At 36.3% G+C, this 20,699-nt stretch overlaps 1 protein-coding gene and 1 long non-coding RNA gene across 4 annotated transcripts in view; one reads left to right on the top strand and one right to left on the bottom strand.

Annotated features, from left to right (window-relative positions):
* Window positions 1-2,532: 2,532 nt before the first annotated feature.
* Window positions 2,533-20,699, bottom strand: part of LOC117565092 (uncharacterized) — a 37,357-nt gene continuing 19,190 nt past the window's right edge. For 2 of the 3 annotated variants that reach the window (XM_034244046.2, XM_034244049.2), the window contains exons 3-8: window positions 11,073-11,281; window positions 8,132-8,267; window positions 6,690-6,823; window positions 4,290-4,412; window positions 4,024-4,222; window positions 2,533-3,895 (exon numbers count right to left, since the gene is read on the bottom strand). In XM_034244046.2, the coding sequence (XP_034099937.2) occupies window positions 3,492-3,895; window positions 4,024-4,222; window positions 4,290-4,412; window positions 6,690-6,823; window positions 8,132-8,267; window positions 11,073-11,281 (1,205 nt within the window). In that variant the 3' untranslated portion in view covers window positions 2,533-3,491. The remainder of the gene's footprint in view (window positions 3,896-4,023; window positions 4,223-4,289; window positions 4,413-6,689; window positions 6,824-8,131; window positions 8,268-11,072; window positions 11,282-20,699) is intronic. The other variant, XM_034244050.2, reaches the window with a different exon arrangement.
* Window positions 19,530-20,084, top strand: LOC127565183 (uncharacterized). Its single transcript, XR_007954576.1, has 2 exons — window positions 19,530-19,750; window positions 19,863-20,084. It is a non-coding gene; the product is annotated as an uncharacterized LOC127565183 (long non-coding RNA).

Genomic DNA, 20,699 nt, shown 5'->3' with positions numbered 1-20,699 from the left:
AACAAGAAGGAAGGTTACAGTTGAGTGTGCTCGACTGTGAGATATCCGCATTTTTCATAAAACCATAATCTGCAAATATATCGAAAATATTCAGCAAAAATAATAAAATGTACAGAGCTATTTGATATATCGATATTGTTCTACATTCAAAATATACTTACAGTATGTAAAAATATACCATATTTTAAGCTAAAGCAATTAAAACAATTGCAAAACACGTTTCCTGCCAAACAAAAGTATTTCGTATAAAATTTCTATAATTTTCATCTGATTGGAACCAAATTTTCAGGAATCATAAATACTATAATTATTATTGCTTATACTATATATAGCTTAAAAAAAATGCTGGGAAGGCATCTCCGACCTTATACATACATATATATATATTTTTGGTCAGGGTCATAATAGAGTTATATTTTATGTTTGGTTTCTCAAGTTCTTAAATTATATGCTCCTTAATGGCCAGTTAAATGAAAATGAGTATATTAGATTTTTACACGGACTAAGAATTTATATGTATTTATATACTTCCAGAAATCGGAGGTGCCACATTCAGCCTGTCGGTGCTGTGTTAAAATAAAAATTATGTATTCATATTTCGCACTTTATAAAAAGTGTTTGAACAGCCGCGCACGTATTATCTACACTTGAGTGCTTACTTAATTTAATAATAATTTAATTAAAATGCGTTGCACGTGGCCTATTGATGAGATACAGTAACTCATGAATTCACACACTCATTATCTTTGCAATATTCATAAGGTTAATTTTCGCTTTTTCATGGGATTTTATCAATTATTTAGGACCAGTTTCTTACTTTCATTTTGTAATTCCTGAAATGTCTCGCGGAAAAAACTCTGGAGACAAGTGAGAAACTACAGAGCAAAGCTGCTTGTGAGCTACTTTTCAAGTTAAAGTTATTATCCTGCAGGGCCACAGTGGACACGGGAGGGGAATGGAGGAGGGGAAAGGGAAGGCAGTTCAGTCTACGGTGGTCGACAAGCAGCAGCCACTTGCAGACTTGCCAGACTTTTGAATAAATTTTCAATCTGTTGGATGACAGCGTTGACAACAACGACAATCAGCATTATGAATATGTAGCTACATCAACTTAACTTGATGTGTGCCTCGCTCTCGGTTGTTGCTGCTGCTGTTATTATCATAGTAGTTGCTCCTGTTGCTCCTGTTGTTGTTGTTGCTGTTGCTGCGGGGCGTCAGTTTGTCGCTAAGTGAAAAGCCAAGCCAAGTTGCCTGAACATTTTTAAAAGCCGCTTTACTTTTGTAAATACTCAACTTTCGTTTGGACGAAAACTTTTCGCCGACAGTGTGCTGGATGAGAAACCAAAAAAAAAAAAAAAAAGAATCACAGCGAAAGAAGTAGACGAAAAGTCGAATTGAAAGACGAAAATTCTCTTTCTGCTTTCTTTTTCTTTTAAATGCTTTTAGCCGCTTTGTCAGAAACTTGGCTGATACGCTTGAAGCGCTCCGAGATTCTTTTTTCGCTACTTTTCCTTTATTTTCTTTACTGATATAATGTCATAAGTAATGCAAATAATTAAGTACTAAACAGCTGATAACAAATCATCAATTAAATAGAACCAATTAAACGAAATGATGCCGCCTCTAAGCAATGCGAAAGCTTCAAATAATATGGAAGAAGAAAAGTGCGCTAATCAGGAAAATGCGCCGAGGAAAATGCGACAAAAGAAGTGCCGCAATTTCTCTTTGTGGTCAACCGCCATTAACGTTTATTACACCCACAAATCGCCAACAATGAGGACGCACAACAAAAAGCAAAGAGCAACACTTGCAAAACCAAAAAAAAAAAAAAAAAAAAAAAAAAATTAAGAAAAGCAAAACAATGTGCAAAGAAAAAATATAATTAAAAATAAACATTACGCAGCGACAGACAAAAAGAAAACGACGAAAAAAAAGAAACGTATAAATATAAAACAGAGACAGAGAAATGTAATAAAAGGTGAAAATTGCATTGCACCCTCTGCGGGTGTCCTTGCTGAGGTCGAGGTCCTACTGCAAAAGCATTTTAGGCGCCTAATTGAGCGTTTTAGTTATGCTAATTGTAGGAGGCTCATCCCTCGACCTGTCTGTCCATCAAGCAAACTCAAATTGTTTTTGTTTGTTATTCACTTTCCCCGAATGTCCGGAAAAACTCAAGTTTATGGTTGTCATTTCTTATGAGCATTTTTAGTGTGAAGCAAGCAGGCAGGCAGCAGGCAACTCATGATCATTAAGAAGACGCCATTGGGGCGTGAGTTGTGAGCTCTTGGAATAATTAATTAAATAATTCTTTGAGGGCAGCACAAGCACAATATTCTTGGTATATTTTAATTCGAACATCCAAATTGCCAGTCTGAGTATTGCTTGTCAAATCTAAAAGTTTGCTATGGAAATCTAAAATGATGGAATTGTAATTGAACGTAGTAACATATAAATCACAAATTTATTTTCTTTAACCTACTCTTTAACCTTTTCAAGTATAAATAAATGAAACAACTTGTATGTTTTTACTTCGCTCGTTTTATTTTTGATTATCTACCGTAAATACTTATATTATACAATTTTCGATTTCCCTTTTATATTATATACAAATACATATATACTTTCACATATATAGGCGTATTTAGACTTATCAATTAATTGCTTCACTTCGATTTGCTTTCTGGGGGATGCTGGAATTACAATTAGATATAATACATATACGAGTATATGCATGTATGCTCATACATATATAACTTTATATGGTACATATAAATGTCAATCATATAATATATAATTTAGACTGCGATATATATTTATTTATGTATAAATATATATTGTATGTATGTGTGTATATATATATTTTAGAGAACCAAAGTGAAAAGCTTAGCACATTTCTTTTGTATTTCGAATGAATGATCAAAACTGCATTTGCGAATCGAGCTGAAATGGTTCACTTCGTAGTTGGATAAGCTTGACGTGCAGGAATATTTTGTTTTTGTTTTCTTTTGGCTCGGCAATGCAACGAAATTTGTTCTGTTCTGTTCTGGATTTTTGTATTTTGTATTTGGTTTTTGTTGTATTGGTAATCGAAACCTTTCGATATACTGCAGTTTTCGTTTAGAACCCATTTTCGCAGCCTCTCTTCATGTTTGACAAGAAAAATAAATGAAATTTTGCTGCATTCTTTGCTTGGTTAGTTGTTGTTATGCACATGTTTTTGTATCTGTTAAATGCATTCGAAGTTACTTTGAGCTAGCTGAAACTTGTGTTTGTATTTGTTAGTGTGTGTGTGTATGAGTGTTGGTGTAAATATTTTAGATACATTTTGCAGTTTGCAATTGCTGCTGCAGTTGCATTTGCAGTTGTTGCAGTTGCTAGTCGCCTTGGGCTGAACTTTCACATCTTCAACATGCTGCCTATTTTTCTTCGGCTGGTTCTCGCTCCGCCTTACCCTCCCTGAAGTGTGGCACAAGAGTTGCGTGACAATTGAATCATGTTAATTGCCTGATACATCTGCTACATCCTTTGCTACTATCGCTGTTGCAGTTGCAGTTACTGAAGCTGCCGCTGTCGCTGTCGCTGCTGCAGCTGGTCACCCGCAGGCTTTGTCTCTGACAATGCTGTTGCTCCTTTTGTAGGGCTTCATCCCGCATCGGTAGCTGGCCGGGCTTTGTAATCGCCACCAGATGCGACACTAATTGCCTGGCCAGCGACCAACTGAGTAGGGCCAGCAGTGTTGCCGTTGCTGTTGCCCCACTGAATGCCACAGATTGGATGCTGCTCACGCTGATGCTGCTGCTGCCCGAGCCAACACCTCGCCAGGCAGCTCCGCCATCCTCTAAACCATCGACGCCATCGTCTTCTTCGCCTGAGGGTACAAAATGAAAAAGAAAGTCTAGCGAGAAATAGAAAAATGCAGGCCATGTACTCGTTTGTTGCTGTTGCTGTTGTTGTCTTTTGTCTCTGCTTCTACAGCGAGAACTTTGTGTAGTGTGTGAAAGCTAATTGGGCTGCACAACTTACCCTGCAGCTGCGTCAGGTAACTGTTCTTCTTGCTATGGAATTGCTCATCCTCATGCAGCGTATACTGGTCGTATACTTCATCGGCACTCACACGATTGCCATTGGCACCCCCACCATACTTGCTCGACAGATCCGCCTCCAAAATGGTCTTTTCCGTGGTCTTCCAGTACACATCATGCAGCTGTGCATTGCAACGTAACTGCGTATGAAAGAATACTCATAAAACACAATTCCCAATCATTAGCACAAAACACATTTAATGTCACCTTTAATTTGCCATTCTCAAAGTGCTGATCGGTGACCACAAAATGTATGCCCACAATCGCAGTTTCCATTTCGTTGCGAGTATCTCGTAGTATCTTGTGATGTCGGACATGCGAAGGATTTACCTGCGATGAAAGTAATTCAAATTGTATTTGAGGATATTTGTAATAGAATCGTAAAATATATTTTAAATTATAAACTTAGTTCATCTTTCATCAGGTTTAACTCATATTATTTTAAATACTAAATACTTTTTACTTTGAGAATTGTTCAATCATTCATTAAACTTTCAAAATGTATGCAAATTTAAATAGCTAAATCCAACTTGATGAATTTATTAGGCCACCAAACATCGATTACTAAAAATAGAATTCAAATAGAATTCTTATAGAATAGTATTATTCTTATTAATAACACAATTAATAATTCACTTTAAAGCGACTGAATTCATCTCAAAAAACAAGTAAAAGATTAGCTGTTCACGCTTTGTTCAATTTGACATGAAGCTCCATAGTGGTTCCGTTGTGGATGCTTAATCACATAATAAACGCAGTCAGCTAAATAATTAGCTATCACACACATAGACGAACACATTCACAGCCACAAACACTGCTGCGTGTTGTTGCAATTTCTCTCTCTCCCGCACACTCACTCTCTGTATGGCAAACATTGTTCATTGATGGCGCATAATAGCGGAAACAACAAGAAAGCATGAAAAAGCAGCAGCAAAACAAAGGGAATACACATATGTGCATTTACACACACAAATGTAGACACAGACACAGACACATATTCACACAGATGCAGAGGTAAACCGCAATTCTGCGCTAGTAGCTGAAAAGGCGCTCAAGTTGCAATTGCTTCGGTTTGGATTGAGTTGGCTGGAATTGCAATTGAGCTGCATCTGGCGATGTTGATGTCGATGTCGATGCCTTGTCGATTGATTGAAAATGTCGAAAATATGTGCACACTTCATCTGCACTTCAATCACAACAACTGACTGAGTTTGTTTCGCTTAGTTCATAGCTTGTTGCAACACTTCAAGATGTGCTTAAACAAAAAAACAACAAACTTTTAAACAAGGAACAATTAAAACAAAATTAAAACATATTTCGAGAATCTTACATTAAATAAAGTTAAGTAAGCAGTAAGCAGTAAGTAGTAAGTAAGTAAGTAAACTGTCGAAGAGTACAATTTTGCACTAAAAAAAAAATCAAATTTATTAACAATTTAATATTAAATCCAGTAAAGCAAATTTACATGTTAATTAGTTTAATTTTGTTATCTAAATGTTAAGTATTTGTCATTTATTTTTATTTAACAATTTTTTCTATGGAAGTGAACAATTATACATTAAATGAAGTACAAGAAATCAAATTGAATAAATAATCTGCTGTGAAATAAATTCGCATATTAAATAAATTAATTAATTCTCATTAAATTAAAAATGCAATAACATTAACTTAGTTATTACCACTATTTTAATATAAAATACTACGTTTTTGACACATCCAAAATTGTGTTTAAAAAGTATAGCCAATATTAAGTATACGCGATGTGCAACAAACAGACATCCTATAATGCACAGATAGATTAAAGAAATAAATCCTCTTTCGAAAAGAAAAATGTTACATTAAGTTAAAAACATGAAATTAACTAATTGAAAGTTTAATATTAAAACCCTTTATTTAGTCAAATTTAGTCTTTAAAAAATCAAGGAATAAATTAAAGTACATTCTTCATTGGTGCAAAATGATGTTCGACTAGTCAAGTTAAGTATACGCGATATGCAACAAACAGACACTTCATTATGCACAGACTGTGGACTTATCAACATATCCCAGCAAAAGATCGCGGCAAAACAGAAATGCAAACTCGCATGCAAATAAAGCGTTGCATACATTTCGGCGCAGAGCACAAATGGCAAATTAGTTAAGCAAACCAAAAACAAAAACACAGAGAGTGTTAGACACTTTACCGTGGATTTGCAGAGTCATGATTTTGCCTATAACCCTGCCCAAGAGACTGACGGGGGGAGTTGCCCCCAAAAATGTTGAATGAAAACTGCGAAAATGTTTGCGCCACTGAGAAGAGAAGTTTTCCAACAGCATTTTCTCCAATAGCATATTCCCCAGCATTTTCATGCCCAGTGCGTGCATAAAACTGCTCTAAATTATTACAGGCAAGGGCCTAATGCATTGGGCGTGGCAAAACAGACGCCTATCTAAGCGCAGTGTATGCGTGTGTTTTGGCTTCTGTGGTAATTACATGGCTCATGCCACAACTCTCTCGAACACACACACACATAGAGAGATACACCGCCGCACACTCACGCATAAATTACGCACAGATGCCGCTTAAAAACAAGAAAATTGTGTTTGCATAATTTGCGTTGGACTCACCTCTTCATTATTCACATTCCATGTGAGATTCGCCGCCGGCCGTGAGTGTCGCGATGTGCAATTGCCCCGCAATATGTCGCCTACCCGATATCGTGGCCGGATTCCGGTTATGAATGGTGCATTGTGTGGCGTCTCTGTAAATGCAACAGAATTGGGAATGTGTGTGGGTGTTAGTGGGGGCTGGTTACAACTGGGGACTGTAGACTCGTTGACTTCATTTGTATTCTTTTTTTTTGTTTTGTGTATGTTGCAACATCATCAGCCTGGTGTATCTGGCCATCGATTGTCACTATAGTTATGATATACACTCCTGCCTGCGGCCTCACATCGCATCGCATCGCATCGCAGCGCCCCCAAGGCTGACATGTCTGGCAAAATGAAGGGTTCCATTTCGCTGTTGTTTTTCTGTCGACATTTTGACATTTTGCATAATGACAGGCAAACTTCTGATGTCTGTGGTTACACAGTCTATAATTGAAATGCATTTGTAAACCCGCAATTTCATTTGCTCATCATGAGGATTACACATTGTGTTTGATGTCTCTACTTGTAAATTAACCGAAACTGAAACTCTCATATTGCAAGTTATAATAGAGACAAACAAAAACATGCACAACTATTTAGACTCTCAGCATCCATAAAGTTGCAGTAAGTCAAATAGAAATTCGAGAGCGACGACCAACTGTCTAATTCCATCCATGGCTGTCATATGGCGAAGGAGACACGCTTCACCAAGTTCAATTGAGCAGGCCAAAGAGCCATGACTCAGAGGTTAGAGACCAAGTGGCCAAGCAACTGCCAGACAGCAAAAAGCTGACGCCAGACGTGGGTAAACTGGATGTATGTGTGGGTGAACGTAACTTGAAAATAAACTGTAAATTCGTATGTACGTCAGTCAATTGGATAAAATACAAACAAATTTGCTGGCCCCGGATAAAGATGAAGATATTTAAGCAGCCAAAAGAGAAGGAGACCAGAGAAAAAAACTTGTGTGAAATGCTTGAGACAGTCAATAAACTTTTATCCATGTGTAAGACTGTGTAATTGTTTTCTTGTATGTGGCTAACTTCTTATATTCGTTTGGGAGTAAAGTTACGTCGAGTCCATTTGTATGTTTGAATACATTCTTAAACGAATGAAATACAAGTTATTTAAATAGCCATAAAACTATATCTGTAGTTTCACAATTAAATTATAGAACCCTTTAACCCATTATTTAAAATCGACGATTTCGATTCTCTGAAACTTCAAGTTGACAACGAATTCATTCAATTCAATATAAAAGTTTGATTGCATCTATTTTCAACTCGTAGTTTATTTATGAAACTTAATAGTGAATTGTTTTTCCTTTCGCGATCCACAATTGGGTGCACCATGTTAAATATTTTCCTGTGGCCCAATTTCCATACGCGGTTGTCCTTTTGCCTGACATTTTTACTTACCAATAACCTCCAATTCGGCAGCTGCTATTAATGTATGAAATGAGGGCGCATCCGCAGATACTTCGCAACTGTATTTACCGGATGTTGGCATTGTTACCGCATCGAGCACCACTTGGCTTTCGTTCGAGGCTTGGCGCTGCGAAAGGAGGAAGACACAGACAGAGAAAAATGCAGCATGAGTATGGGGAAGTGGCCGACATAAAAGCGAAATAAATTTGTTTAAAAATAAATATACACATTGTGTGGTGTCTGTGTGTTTGTCTGCTTGTTATGCCAAAAACTGAACAGCAAATATACATGCATATATCTCGTGAATTGCCGACGGGTTCGTGTAGAGCTTCCTCAATAATTGAGAGTACAAAAAAAAAAAATAAATAACACAAAATTCTCCCTGAGTTTGACTGCAAAATCGTTGAAACTGGTCAACGTTATACGAATCTCAATGAATTTTGTCCCTCTATTTTTTCCTGCTTGTTTTTATTTTCAACGTATTTCATAAGCCATAAGTTTATGGATCTGACTGCTGTTTGAATTTCATATTTATTTCTCAATGTGTGAGTGTGTGTGTGAGTTCAAAATCATCATTGAGTTAAATAATAAAATAGTCCGTGTGTCCTGTTTGTCAAATGGTTTTTTAATACATTTTTTGCTTTTGGCAACAATAAAAAACATGGCGTATGAGGAATATGCCGAGAGGTGTCGAACAATATTAATTTCTTTTATTTAAAATATTCGGCCATAAAAAAGTTAAGTCTTTTATGACAATATTGCAATCCCGGTGGTAGATTTTATTGACTATCTTTTGGCATGTGAATCTACAAAGAATTGAACATTAATAAATATTTTAACCCAGCTGATGACGCTGTCAATATATTTTTTAATTACATAGAACTCACCACAGCATAAACTAAAGTAAATCAAATCTTTATTAAGCACTTAAAAATCATATAAAAAATGCTTATGTGGATTCGATAAAATATTCACAGTTTACAGCACATAGTATAAATGGTATGGCAATTCGAGCGTGATTCATAATATTTTTGTAAATATTGGCATTCTATTTCATTTGCAATTTGAAAACAAATATTTTCTATTTTCAGTTTTTCTATGAACTGCAAGATATTTTCCAATTCATTGTTGTTTTTGGCACTGTCGCATGAAATAGAAATGTAAATAAAAGTAAAAAATAAATAAAACGCCAATATATTTCTCTACATGCCTGAATAATTTTGAAAATTGTGAAACAAGTTAAAAATGCCAATATTTATTGAAAAAAAATATTGCCCAGCCGCCAATGCAGCAAACCGAAGCGCACAACAAAAAACTAAATTCAATAGCCATGAAAAAAAGAATAAAAGAAAACGATGTGTGTTTTTTCCGGCTCGTAACTGCCATCAAGCGGAAGTTAAAAACCGTGTTTTGATTTGATTGTGCATTGAAATATTTTGTGTTTGCTGAACTATGCCCCTATTTCCACCTCCTTCTCCTACTCTATACATTTAACTGAAGCATTTCGCTGGTTGCAGAGTGCACGCAATGCAAATGTTGCACATTGCCGAGTTCGTACTGCATTTATTTAAACTTATTTCGATTTTCTATGATCTATGCCAAATTCCACAAGTAGCGAAAAATCTGCATAAAAACAAATTTAATTTCCCATTTCAACATTTTTAACAATTTTTCAAATGTGAATATTGCGTCTCAAATTGTAATAATAAACACACGTTTGACATGACATATTTGATATATTCATGGACTATTTGAAAAATTGTTGATTTATTTAATTCTCATTAGGGTTAGAGTTATTTAAACTATGCATGCTAACTATTTGGAATAGCAATGACCTTATCTATAATCTATATCTCAGTGGAATGAGTATGCTGATACCAAATGTACCTTTTAGTATATTTCAGTATTTGTTCGGTATATTTTTACAATAATACAACACAGGTTTGCTTTTATTAAAAATAAGGATCGGGTGTCTCGCAGTAGATTTCCATATACTTTCAGTATTTCAGTTTTTTTTTCGGTATATTAATTTGCTATTGTCTTTTAATAATAGCACAACACTGTATTGTTTTTATTGAAAACAGTTATCGCATATCTCCCAGTATCTAGCTAAATTCCTAATTCATATACTTTAAAGTATATTTCAGTATTAGCGCTATTTTGCTTATATTAAAAAAAAGGATAACAGGTATCTTTAAGTAGCTTTCTGTCTTGTTATACCCGCTACCCATAGGGTAGAAGGGTATTATAACTTTGTGCCGGCAGGAAATGTATGTAACAGGTAGAAGGAGGCATCTCCGACCCTATAAAGTATATATATTCTTGATCAGCGTCAACAGCCGAGTCGATATAGCCATGTCCGTCTGTCCGTCTGTGTGTCTGTCCGTCTGTCCGTCCGTCCGTATGAAACACTGGATCTCAGAGACTATAAGAGATAGAGCTATAATTTTGACAGCATTTGTTATGTTTGCACGCAGATCAAGTTTGTTTCAAATTTTTGCCACGCCCACTTCCGCCCCCGCAAATCAAAAAAATCGAATAACAAGCGTAATTTTAAAGCTACAGTTACGAATTTGGTATATGCAATAATTACTGTAATAGTTATGATTCCTGAAAATTTGGTTGCGATCAGATAAAAATTGTGGAAGTTATTAAAGAAATACTTTTGTATGGGCAAAAACTCCTACTTACTAGGGGTCTGAGTTGCTTTGGCCGACAATCTGGTACATTGTGCCGTCTATGGTATATTTTGAATGCGGTACTATATCGATATACCACATATACCATTTGGTATATTTTTAGTATTTTTTTAGTATTTTCGGTATATTTTGAAAATGATACCGCAATATTTTGCCTTTATTAAAAATGGGTAGCGGGTATCTCACAGTCGAGCACACTCGACTGTAACTTTCTTACTTGTTTTTAAACTTACCCGAACTTTCACGCCCGGAAAATGAAAGACTTTCATTGGTGGCGTTTCCTTTGGTGTATATCTGTAGAATTCTCGCCTACCCTTGTACCATTTAACCGAGTACAAACTGTCATCCTCGATGTCGTAGAAGCATTTCAATATTGCTTTTTCACCTCTTTTTACTGCATGAGGCACTCGCACTCGCACATCCCGCAGGGCGCTCGAGAGCTCTGAAATACATAATAAAAAAATAAAATTTATTAATATTCATATGAATTATTAATTATTTAAATCTATTTGCTGTCAGCAAACAAAATTGACCTAAGCAAACAAATCCTTTGGGCATTTCACCAATAAGCGCACCTTTCTGACAAAAACAAATGCGAGAGATACGCTTTCATTTCATTTTTATATTTTTTCTGATTTTAATTTACGATTTTCACTTTATTATCAATTTTGATTTTTTTACGGCCTTGCGAATTATTTATGATAGGCATTTTATGTTATATTTTTGTGCGATATTAAATAAATCCCAACAGGACTTTATTGACTCGACAATTCCCAAAGCACGTTTAGCTTTTGCTGCTGCCAACTTTATGCCCTTTTTTTTAAATTGTGTGTTGATGAGGTTAGGGAATTGGCCGAAAACACAGAAAAAAGGTCAGTAAAAAAGTGCCGACATATACATAATTATATATAAGAAGGATTTGTTAATTTATTAGCCTTCTTTATCGTGTGGAATAAAAATAATTCATTCACATAAAAAATCCTTTTTTTACGTATTGAACTGAGCATTGACAACAAACTTCTAAGTATATTTATAGAATAAATAATCATTGTATTGTTTATTTATAATATGTTTATATAAGCCGATTGTCCATCACGGACATTTATACGCTTGTCGGCACTGGTTTATTGTCAGCGCACTTTTAGGCCATCAATTTAACAGCCTGTCGTTGTGCATTATAAACAACAAGGAATCCTTCTTCCCCTTTCGCCTCAGCAATACCTGCCATTTTTATTGCCTGTGCGTAATAAAATATACAACAAATAATAATTTCTGATTTGCGTCTGATAAAGTGTGATGGGATTAAAAATAATACACGCCTCTGGTGAGTTTCATAAAAAGTGTTCATATACATAAAAATGATTGTCAGCGCTGCATTCGCATAACGCACATAATTTAATTCGAAACAACAATAAAATTATTGCACGAGTTTCACAACAGTTTAACAATATGTTTATCCAATATTTAATTTATTTATTTAAAATTAAGATATTCTTTACTTTTATACTCGCTAATAAATGAGCTACATTAACTACTCGAATCCATATTAATTAATTTGCTTTGTTTCTGCCAGCAATCTTGAGAGAAGGAGTTTAATAACAAGTTTATAAGTTTATCCTTGTCATAACTCGTTCCATTAAACAACACTTATCGCTTTCTTGTTGCTTCCCATTGCTATCGTGCCACACTGCATCGTCAAGGCTGTAAAAATGCGGCAGCAAATGAATGTCCAAACAGGCAACGCCCGCATCATAGACGCCAGTCAAAAGGACTGGTGGGTGTAACCCTTGTAAATCCCATCAAATAACTGTAATTGCAAAGTTTTTGCTGCTAGACACAAACTCACGCCTACAACAACTGCAACTGCAACAGCAAGGCAAAAAACAAAATACATGGCAAAGCAGAAGGAGCAGCAGCAACAGCTAGGACAATGTACATGCAACCCGTTCATTTGTCTACGAGTACAACTCCCTATTGCCAGGACCTGGCTGCCACGAAGGCGGCTCTTGGAGGCATGATTCTCGTAGTTGTGGCGCTGGCAACGTGTGCAATAAATATGAATAACGAGCGCAACGTGAGTGGCACACAAAGTACAGTGGGGCCTACACACACACACACACACACTCGCACCCATACACACCTGTAAATGAATCTGTGCCTAGGGCAGGCTGCAAAATGGCAGCTTCCAGTCGAAGCTAACAGTGCGTCCCTTAGTTGACGTCCTTGGCGCACACGACACACGGCTGCAAATATTTACCTCGTATAGCGATTGAGGGGCTGAGCATAGCTCTGGGTCCCTGTGACTTCTTTTGTTTAATCCTTGTTTATGCAACATGCATGACATATTTTAAGCAACAACCAAAGCGACAAGCTGCCGCCCATGCGTTACACAAATGTCCAGCGCTAATACTCTGATTAACATTCTGAATCTGTGCTTATCGATTGGCTGCATGGGCTAAAAGATTGACCAGGTATTTATGATCGAGCCTTTGCACTAAACTGGGTACATAATTAGGATCTCAAGTGCCTTAATCACATTTGTAACATCGATGTTCAAGAAATTTACAACAGTAACAAATTTTAACTAAGAATTAAACTTGCAATCAAAAATGGAAATGATTTCAAGTGCAACTCCAACAGTAATTATTATTAGTTTGAGTACAGTCTAGTTGTCTGTCTAGCTGCAAATTAAGCAAACATTACATAATCTGAATAAACTTTTATGCAATTCCAATGCTGGCCAATTTGATCCGCAAACTGCGGCAAGAAGCTTTTCAACTATTGGATTTTGAAAACATGACACATTTCCTAATGATTTCTAGAGTCAGTTAATTGAAAGTTTAAATACCAGAAATAAACAAACAACACAACCTCAAAGAAAACTTGCTACAGTCAGCCCCAAGACGCTCCATTTCTCATCCTCTGACCCCAACTCTGTCCTTGTATTGGGCCTGCCCCAGGCAGCCACCCAAATTTCGTTTCACATGAACTCCTTAGAAGCAACATTTGCCTCACTGACCACACAGTTTACACGAAGCGCATAAAAAAAAGAAATAGAAAATATAAAAAAGCTAAAATAAAAAAAAAATACAGGGGGAAACTATAAGTTTTCGAGGCGGAGCTCTTTTCCAAAAGTTTTCGTTGGACAAGTTTATGAACTTGGCTTAGAATGTTGCGCAACATCAAGTTTCACTTGGGCAACAGTTGCTGCCAGAACATGGCATTTAAATTTTCTATTAGCTGGCAGCTTCTCAACTAGAGCTGCACCAGAGCAGGTGCGATTCAAGAAACTGTTGCTGTAGCATGCCACAGGGAAAGTGTGACGCTGTGAATATTAGGTTTTTGGATGTTGTCTGGGATGATATTTTTGCTTATCGGCGGCTGTCATTTCACAGCTTCTCGACTCCAAGGGTGGGTCCAAGCCCAACTGGCGCCAAATACATCATAATTTGTCGTGACATTGCCGCCATTAAAAATGTAAAATGTAAAATCAAAGTGTAACTCGATGCGGGTGCAGAAGATAACTGCGGGATTTCGTACACCATTAGTGTCAACTGGCAGGCAACCGCATACTTTCTGCAGTCATTTTTCAATCCGATCGACCATCTCTGCCATCAGTAGAGTTGAGCGAGTATCCTGAGTAGTGAAGTCATAGTTAGATCTATTTTATTTATTTATAATTGCAAAAGCAAACTTTAGAGTTTCATGAAATGCGATTAAATTGCTTAAATATTTAAAAATAGAGTTCAAAATAGATGAAATATAAAAAGACACCACATTTAAGGACTTATTAGCTAATAAAATTATACTAATAACGGTTTAACATAATATTCAATAAAGTTTTTGAAATAATCAACTTACATTATTCACAAGAAAACTTGAAACTTCCTTAGAAAACTAAAAATATTTTTTTATAAAGGTGTACTCGTAAAATATTATATATTGAAAAAACTTATTTATTCAATATAGAATTCATAGCTACACACAATTCATTAGTTGTTTATCAACAACATTATTTCTTGCAAAATTTTATAAAGATTAAATGAAAGTTTGCAATTTGAATCTAATTCGTAAAAATGATTATTTAAAAAACTACAATGTGAAACTATTTTACATAACTTTTCAGTATTTTTGTTTTAATTATTTGATTAAAATGTTGAAATATGAGTCATAATATGAAACTATAAACAGTTTCATGTATCATCTCTATTCACCCCAAAAACAGAGATGGCGCTGACTCACTGACTGCGCATTCACCCTTCCCTGGTGACTTGTTATTCTGGCAGACTTGACGCCGTCTCGTCGGGGATGCTGCTGTGGAAGAGCGAGGGCGTGGGCGAGGACGAAGAGAAAGAGAAAGAGAAAGAGAAAGAGTGAATGTGAATGTGACTGAAAAATTGTTGACAATTTTTGCTTAATGCATTTGGATGTCAGTTTTTTCGGTGACTCCTAAAACGACTGTGACTACGACTGCGACTGCGACTACGACCACGAGTGCAGTGCTCGATTCATTCGCTTCTCCGGCAGTTTGTTTGTGCCTCACAAACACATGCAACGCCGCACATTCACATCCGAAGTATATTCGCACAGCGAGTGTCATATGTATGCGCACTTTTCATTCATTTCATGCATTTTTAGCACTGCCAACTGGATATGGCGACCAAGTTGATGAGTCTTTCTCCCCTTTAGGGGTTGCCTTTGCCGCCTCGTTGGAGCTATTCAAAGCGGCAGCCTCCGTAACACTAGATGCTGCCACTGCTTCAGCTTTAGCTTCAACTGAAGTTGAAGATGGGATTGGAGTTGGAGTGGAGTCGGAGTTGCAACGGCGGCAGGACATTGATGTCCTGACTCATTGCTTTGTATGGATTATGAAATTTAAGCACAAAAACCTCCTCATGCCTTTTGTCTGACTCTTAAAGAGAGTGCAGCTCGTCTAATTGTGCTCCCACTGCTTTTGTCTGTAGCTACAGCAGTTACTGACTGTGACTATGTCTCTGCTTTGTTCCCTGGTGTTTGCCATTTAATGGCACATTTTCCGGTTTCCCTCAACGGCAGTCATAGAGTCGCATTGTCAGATGCTTGTTGGTTTTTCATTAAATTTAATGCATTTTCTTTTAATTGCGGACAGATTTCAGACATCTGCTGCGCTCTATGCTAGGAGAATAGATCTTTAAGGGATATTTTGTGGAGTCGTTTGCCGAATGTCTCCTTTGACTATTTGATATTTTCTGTGGAAGGTACTTTGCACATTTAACAATTCATTAGCACATTCTTCCCCATTGCTTGTCGATGGCTCTGCGGTGAGTCTCGTTTCCACGCTCATTTACACGGAATACATACATATAGAGTAGTACTATATATCTGCAAAATGCTCAGGGGGCAACCTTGGCCATTTATTTAAAACTAAATAAGACAAGCATCGCTAAATCGCCAACTAAGCTCATAAAACCCCACGAACAAGTGCCAGCAAGTGTAAAGCAACGTTGGAAATGTTAAGGCAAAGTGAAAAAGTAAAAAAGCTAAGGGAAAACTAAAAATGCACGAAAAAAAAGAACCAACTCAAATAGTGCCAGGGTGAAATGCTATGAAAAAGTGCAAGGGATCAAACAACTGAAAGCAAGAGACACTCAGCATGACCAAAAAACAAAAAAGAAAGAATGGAAGGTAAAAGGAGTTAGAGCAAGGGAAAGCTGTAAAAAGTGAACATCGTTTCGTGTTGCATTTACCACCCCACCCACCGATTTACCTTACCCCACCTTCTCCACCGTGTGAACCATTTCTAATCTAACACTGAAAATTGCGCAAGAATTTGTTGCAATGAGCTTTTTATTATCCATTTTCAACCCACATGCTCTCACACCTACACACACACACACACACACAAAAAAAAAAAAAAAAAAAAAAAAAAAAAAAAAAAAAACAGGTTCACTTGCACACACACACACACACACGGCACCAGCATAGACGCCTTTGTGTATGCAATGCTTTTTGGATTTTACACTCTTTTGCATTCCTTTCGGCGAAAATTGCAATGGCAGCAACGTGTTTTCGGCTGGCAATCCGTGTGCACAGGTGAAAATTTATACCCTTCACCTCCAATGCATTGTTGGACTGTTAGCGCACGCCCAACTTTACTGGCCCCCCGTTTACCCTTCCTCCACGACCACTTGCGAGATGTCCTACGTTCAAATTATTTGCGGATTTGTTAAATTTGTGCAGTTCCTTTCTCTTTTTTTTTTAGTTATAATATTACACAATTTGCCACAACGTTGCACGGCGGCTTTCCGAGCTGAGCGCTTGCTTAGAATTTCAACTTGATATTTTGCCTAGGGGAGATAGTTTTGTAATTCTATTGTTGAAATTTTAGTATTTAAATTAATTAACAAAATATATCAGAATAAAAGATCCTATATACAATTTCAGAGTTGTTTCACTTACTATCTGTTAAAATTTATACACTACACAACGAGAGAACAGTGTATGATCGATGCTAGAGTAAATATGAGAAATTTTAATCTACTTATCAATTCAGTATGTGGGTTAAAATCCGACACCGCTTCTGATTATATTCGGTGGATTTATCGCAGATTTGTTATTTTTAACATCTAATATGGATTCAACGCGAACTTGTTTTGGTTTAACTTATATATTGATATGAACTATGAATTTTGTCTGTATTAATTACATTTAGTAAAGAATTTTAAAAATACGTTTCAATTGGATAAGAATTGTTTCAATTTTTACTTTTATTAGAGCAAGTTCAGCCTAATTAAACTAATGTAATACTTGAAGCCAATTCTTACGACTACATGTCGAGTACTTGGCCAAAGAATTTGGTGTATGTCCTGTAAAGACAAGCCACAAATGGCAACAATAACAACAAGAAGTCCTACAGAAGTCTAAGTTAAATTTATAGGCATTGAGCCAGGAATTGCAACTTCCGGCAGTGACAACACATGCCCAATACACTCAGGCAAACATACACACACACACACACACACTCCTACAGTGAAACTGATAGAGAGACACGCACACAAAGATACTGCTGAAGGCATTTGCAGACATGGCAAAGTTACAGTTACATTCTCCGGCAACTTCATTTGAGAACGCAGCGGAACTTTAGAGAAGTTCTCGAGCAAACCGACGACGACAAGATAAAATATAAATAGCTTAAATTGTTGGTGAAGAGGGGTGGAGAAGAAGGGAGAGAATGGTGCGGAAGTGCCACTGATAGCCGTCACATGCTGAAGATTTACTTATTAATGCCAAGCCTGAATGGCATCCTGCCAAAAGGACAAACAGACATTGAGTCTGAGAGGCAGTCAGACAGAGAGACAGGCACACGCACACACACACACACACCCACACCCACACATGCACACATACACAATTACCACCCGCTGTGAGAGTTTGTTTTGTTTTGAAGTTTCTTTGGTTTGCTGGGGCGGATTTAGGGTCTCTTGGCTGTCTTCTTCTGGGTTCCCCATTGACTTTCGACACCCTTCTGTGTTTTCCGACATAATTTGTGCTCGGGACCTGCCCTGGGACAGTCTGTTGCTTCTTGCTTTTAGTGACTGTGACAGTTTTATACGATTTATGTCATGGTAAATTAAAAATTACGCGTCCTGCCTTCTCCCTTAATGGTATGCCAGGGGTTACTCTTGTCTCGTCTTGGTTGTTGCTCAGAGTCGGGGCAAAATAATGCACGAAATTGGGTAATGCAAACACAATGGGGGAGGCAAGTACTGCCAATCTTTGTCTTTCTAATAGTTGTTATCTCCATAAATTCATGTTTGTTATGAAATATGGAACGTTTCTCGTAAATTCACCTTGAAATTACTTCAATTTTTATTTTTAAACTCACATTAAATGCCGAGTATTCAACTTTAAATAAAGTTTTGGCAATTCTTTATTTGCTTTTATGATTTAATAATTAGAATTTCGTTAATCAACTCAATTTCGAAAGAAATTCTGAATAACTATAGAAAACAGTTGGTTAATATCTGAAAAATCTTGTTGCTAATTTGCTACAATACCGCTGATTATTCAACAATAAAGTATAGTCGAGTGCATGTCGAGCATTAATATATTAAATAAAACCAGTTCACCTCCAAATTCAATTTCATCTATTGAGGAATAATTTAGGCAATGTTATTTTACCTTTAACCTGTGTCATCGCGTGTTAGAACCACATTTCTATCAGCGTTTTTTATGTAATTTGCTGGCAATCAAAACGCATCAATAATCAATTGATTCAAACCAAATCGGTGCTTAATTCTAACAATCTCTAAACATATTTACTACATCATTTAATAATTTTACAAATAACGAAATAATTGATAATATTTATGTTTCTCCTGCGTTAAAATATTTTCAATTTGCATCTGTTCTTTATGCGAATTTCATTATTATAGTAAACAGCACATTGATTTTATTAACAGCTCATTTGGTATTATCAACTCTGTAAAACAACCTGAACTATTCCAGAACTATTCAAGTGAGCAAAATATGAATAAATTCAACATTTAAACCATTTGAATTTATTTATAGGACAAATTGCAATCATATTGAGGAAAAACATATTTTTTCCATGGCATTTTTTGGCCTAATAATAAGCACATCAAAGATTTCCCATTATTACTGAAAAATGAAAATAAACAAAAACAACAACAAATATGAGAGACTAAATGCATTTTGCGTCAAACGAAAAGAATCATGAAATATTAAAATAGTACAGAAAAAGGAAACCTCAAAAAACAAAACCAAAAACAAAACGAATTTTCAGGCAAAAAAAAAAAAGAAAATGTTCAGAGATTCATAGGGATAAGCATGCTCTCCGATGTTCCGCACAAAATATTACACAAGTACACAAAGGACTTCCACCCAGTATCCTGTGTATGTGAGTGTTGGTGTGAGTGTGTATGCTTGTGCATGTGAGCGAGCTAAAAACAACCATATGAGCTGCTTATCAGTTTACTGTGCTTGCTTTATTGTTTTAATAAAATTACTTTTCTCATATAAAGCGGAGAGCGGGACATGGGGATCATGAATCATGGGATAGGGAAGCTATGTGGATTGGAGCGGAGCGGAGTGGAGTGGAGTGGTGCTGCACATAGGGATAACTTTTATGGCTGATGCTCCAAGGGCTTACATAATTCTTAGCAAATAAGTTGCATAATACAAACGTTCTAGTCGAAATAGAATTTAGCTTTTACAAATTCAAGAATAATACATGAATAAGCATGCTTTTTGGCTTTAATACCCTGTGAAAGTATTGAATGTTCACAAGAGATTTAAGTATTTGAAATATGTTGTAATACTGATAACTAATTGATTCATTAATCAACATTTTTTTTTTTAATAATAAAGATTAAAAAACGGCATATCTTGTCTTTCAAAAAATGTTTCTAAATTAAAGGAACTTCAAATTAAGAATTTTAAATGAGTTATGATAATGACACCTTATTAAACAATTAACCAATACTATCACTTTTAATCAAAGCTAAGAGACTGCATCTCTTGTATATCATATTTTATCCAAGTAATGTTACTTCCTGCACACGCCAATAATTTTTTCCTCATCTCTATCGCTGTTCAATGTAATATAGTGTGTCTTTAACCAACTCATGACCTCGCCTCCTCCGTTCCAACGTTCGCGTAATGCGCTAAGACCAACGTGTATTATATGTGGGGCACGGAATTTTGTGTTATAGCTTCGCATGCTCACGATATTACAACTTAGAGCAACATCGTCACGGGAAACCCAAATGTTCCTAATGCAATTTTCACCTGACCACAAGCTCCCTACACTTCCTTCCACTCCCCTCACCAGGCCAGCAGACCCTTCAGTTTCCAAACAG

The sequence above is a fragment of the Drosophila albomicans genome, chromosome 2L (assembly GCF_009650485.2).
Source record: "Drosophila albomicans strain 15112-1751.03 chromosome 2L, ASM965048v2, whole genome shotgun sequence".
NCBI classification, from domain to species: domain Eukaryota; kingdom Metazoa; phylum Arthropoda; class Insecta; order Diptera; family Drosophilidae; genus Drosophila; species Drosophila albomicans.
This window is presented reverse-complemented; position numbering and strand designations above follow the sequence as displayed.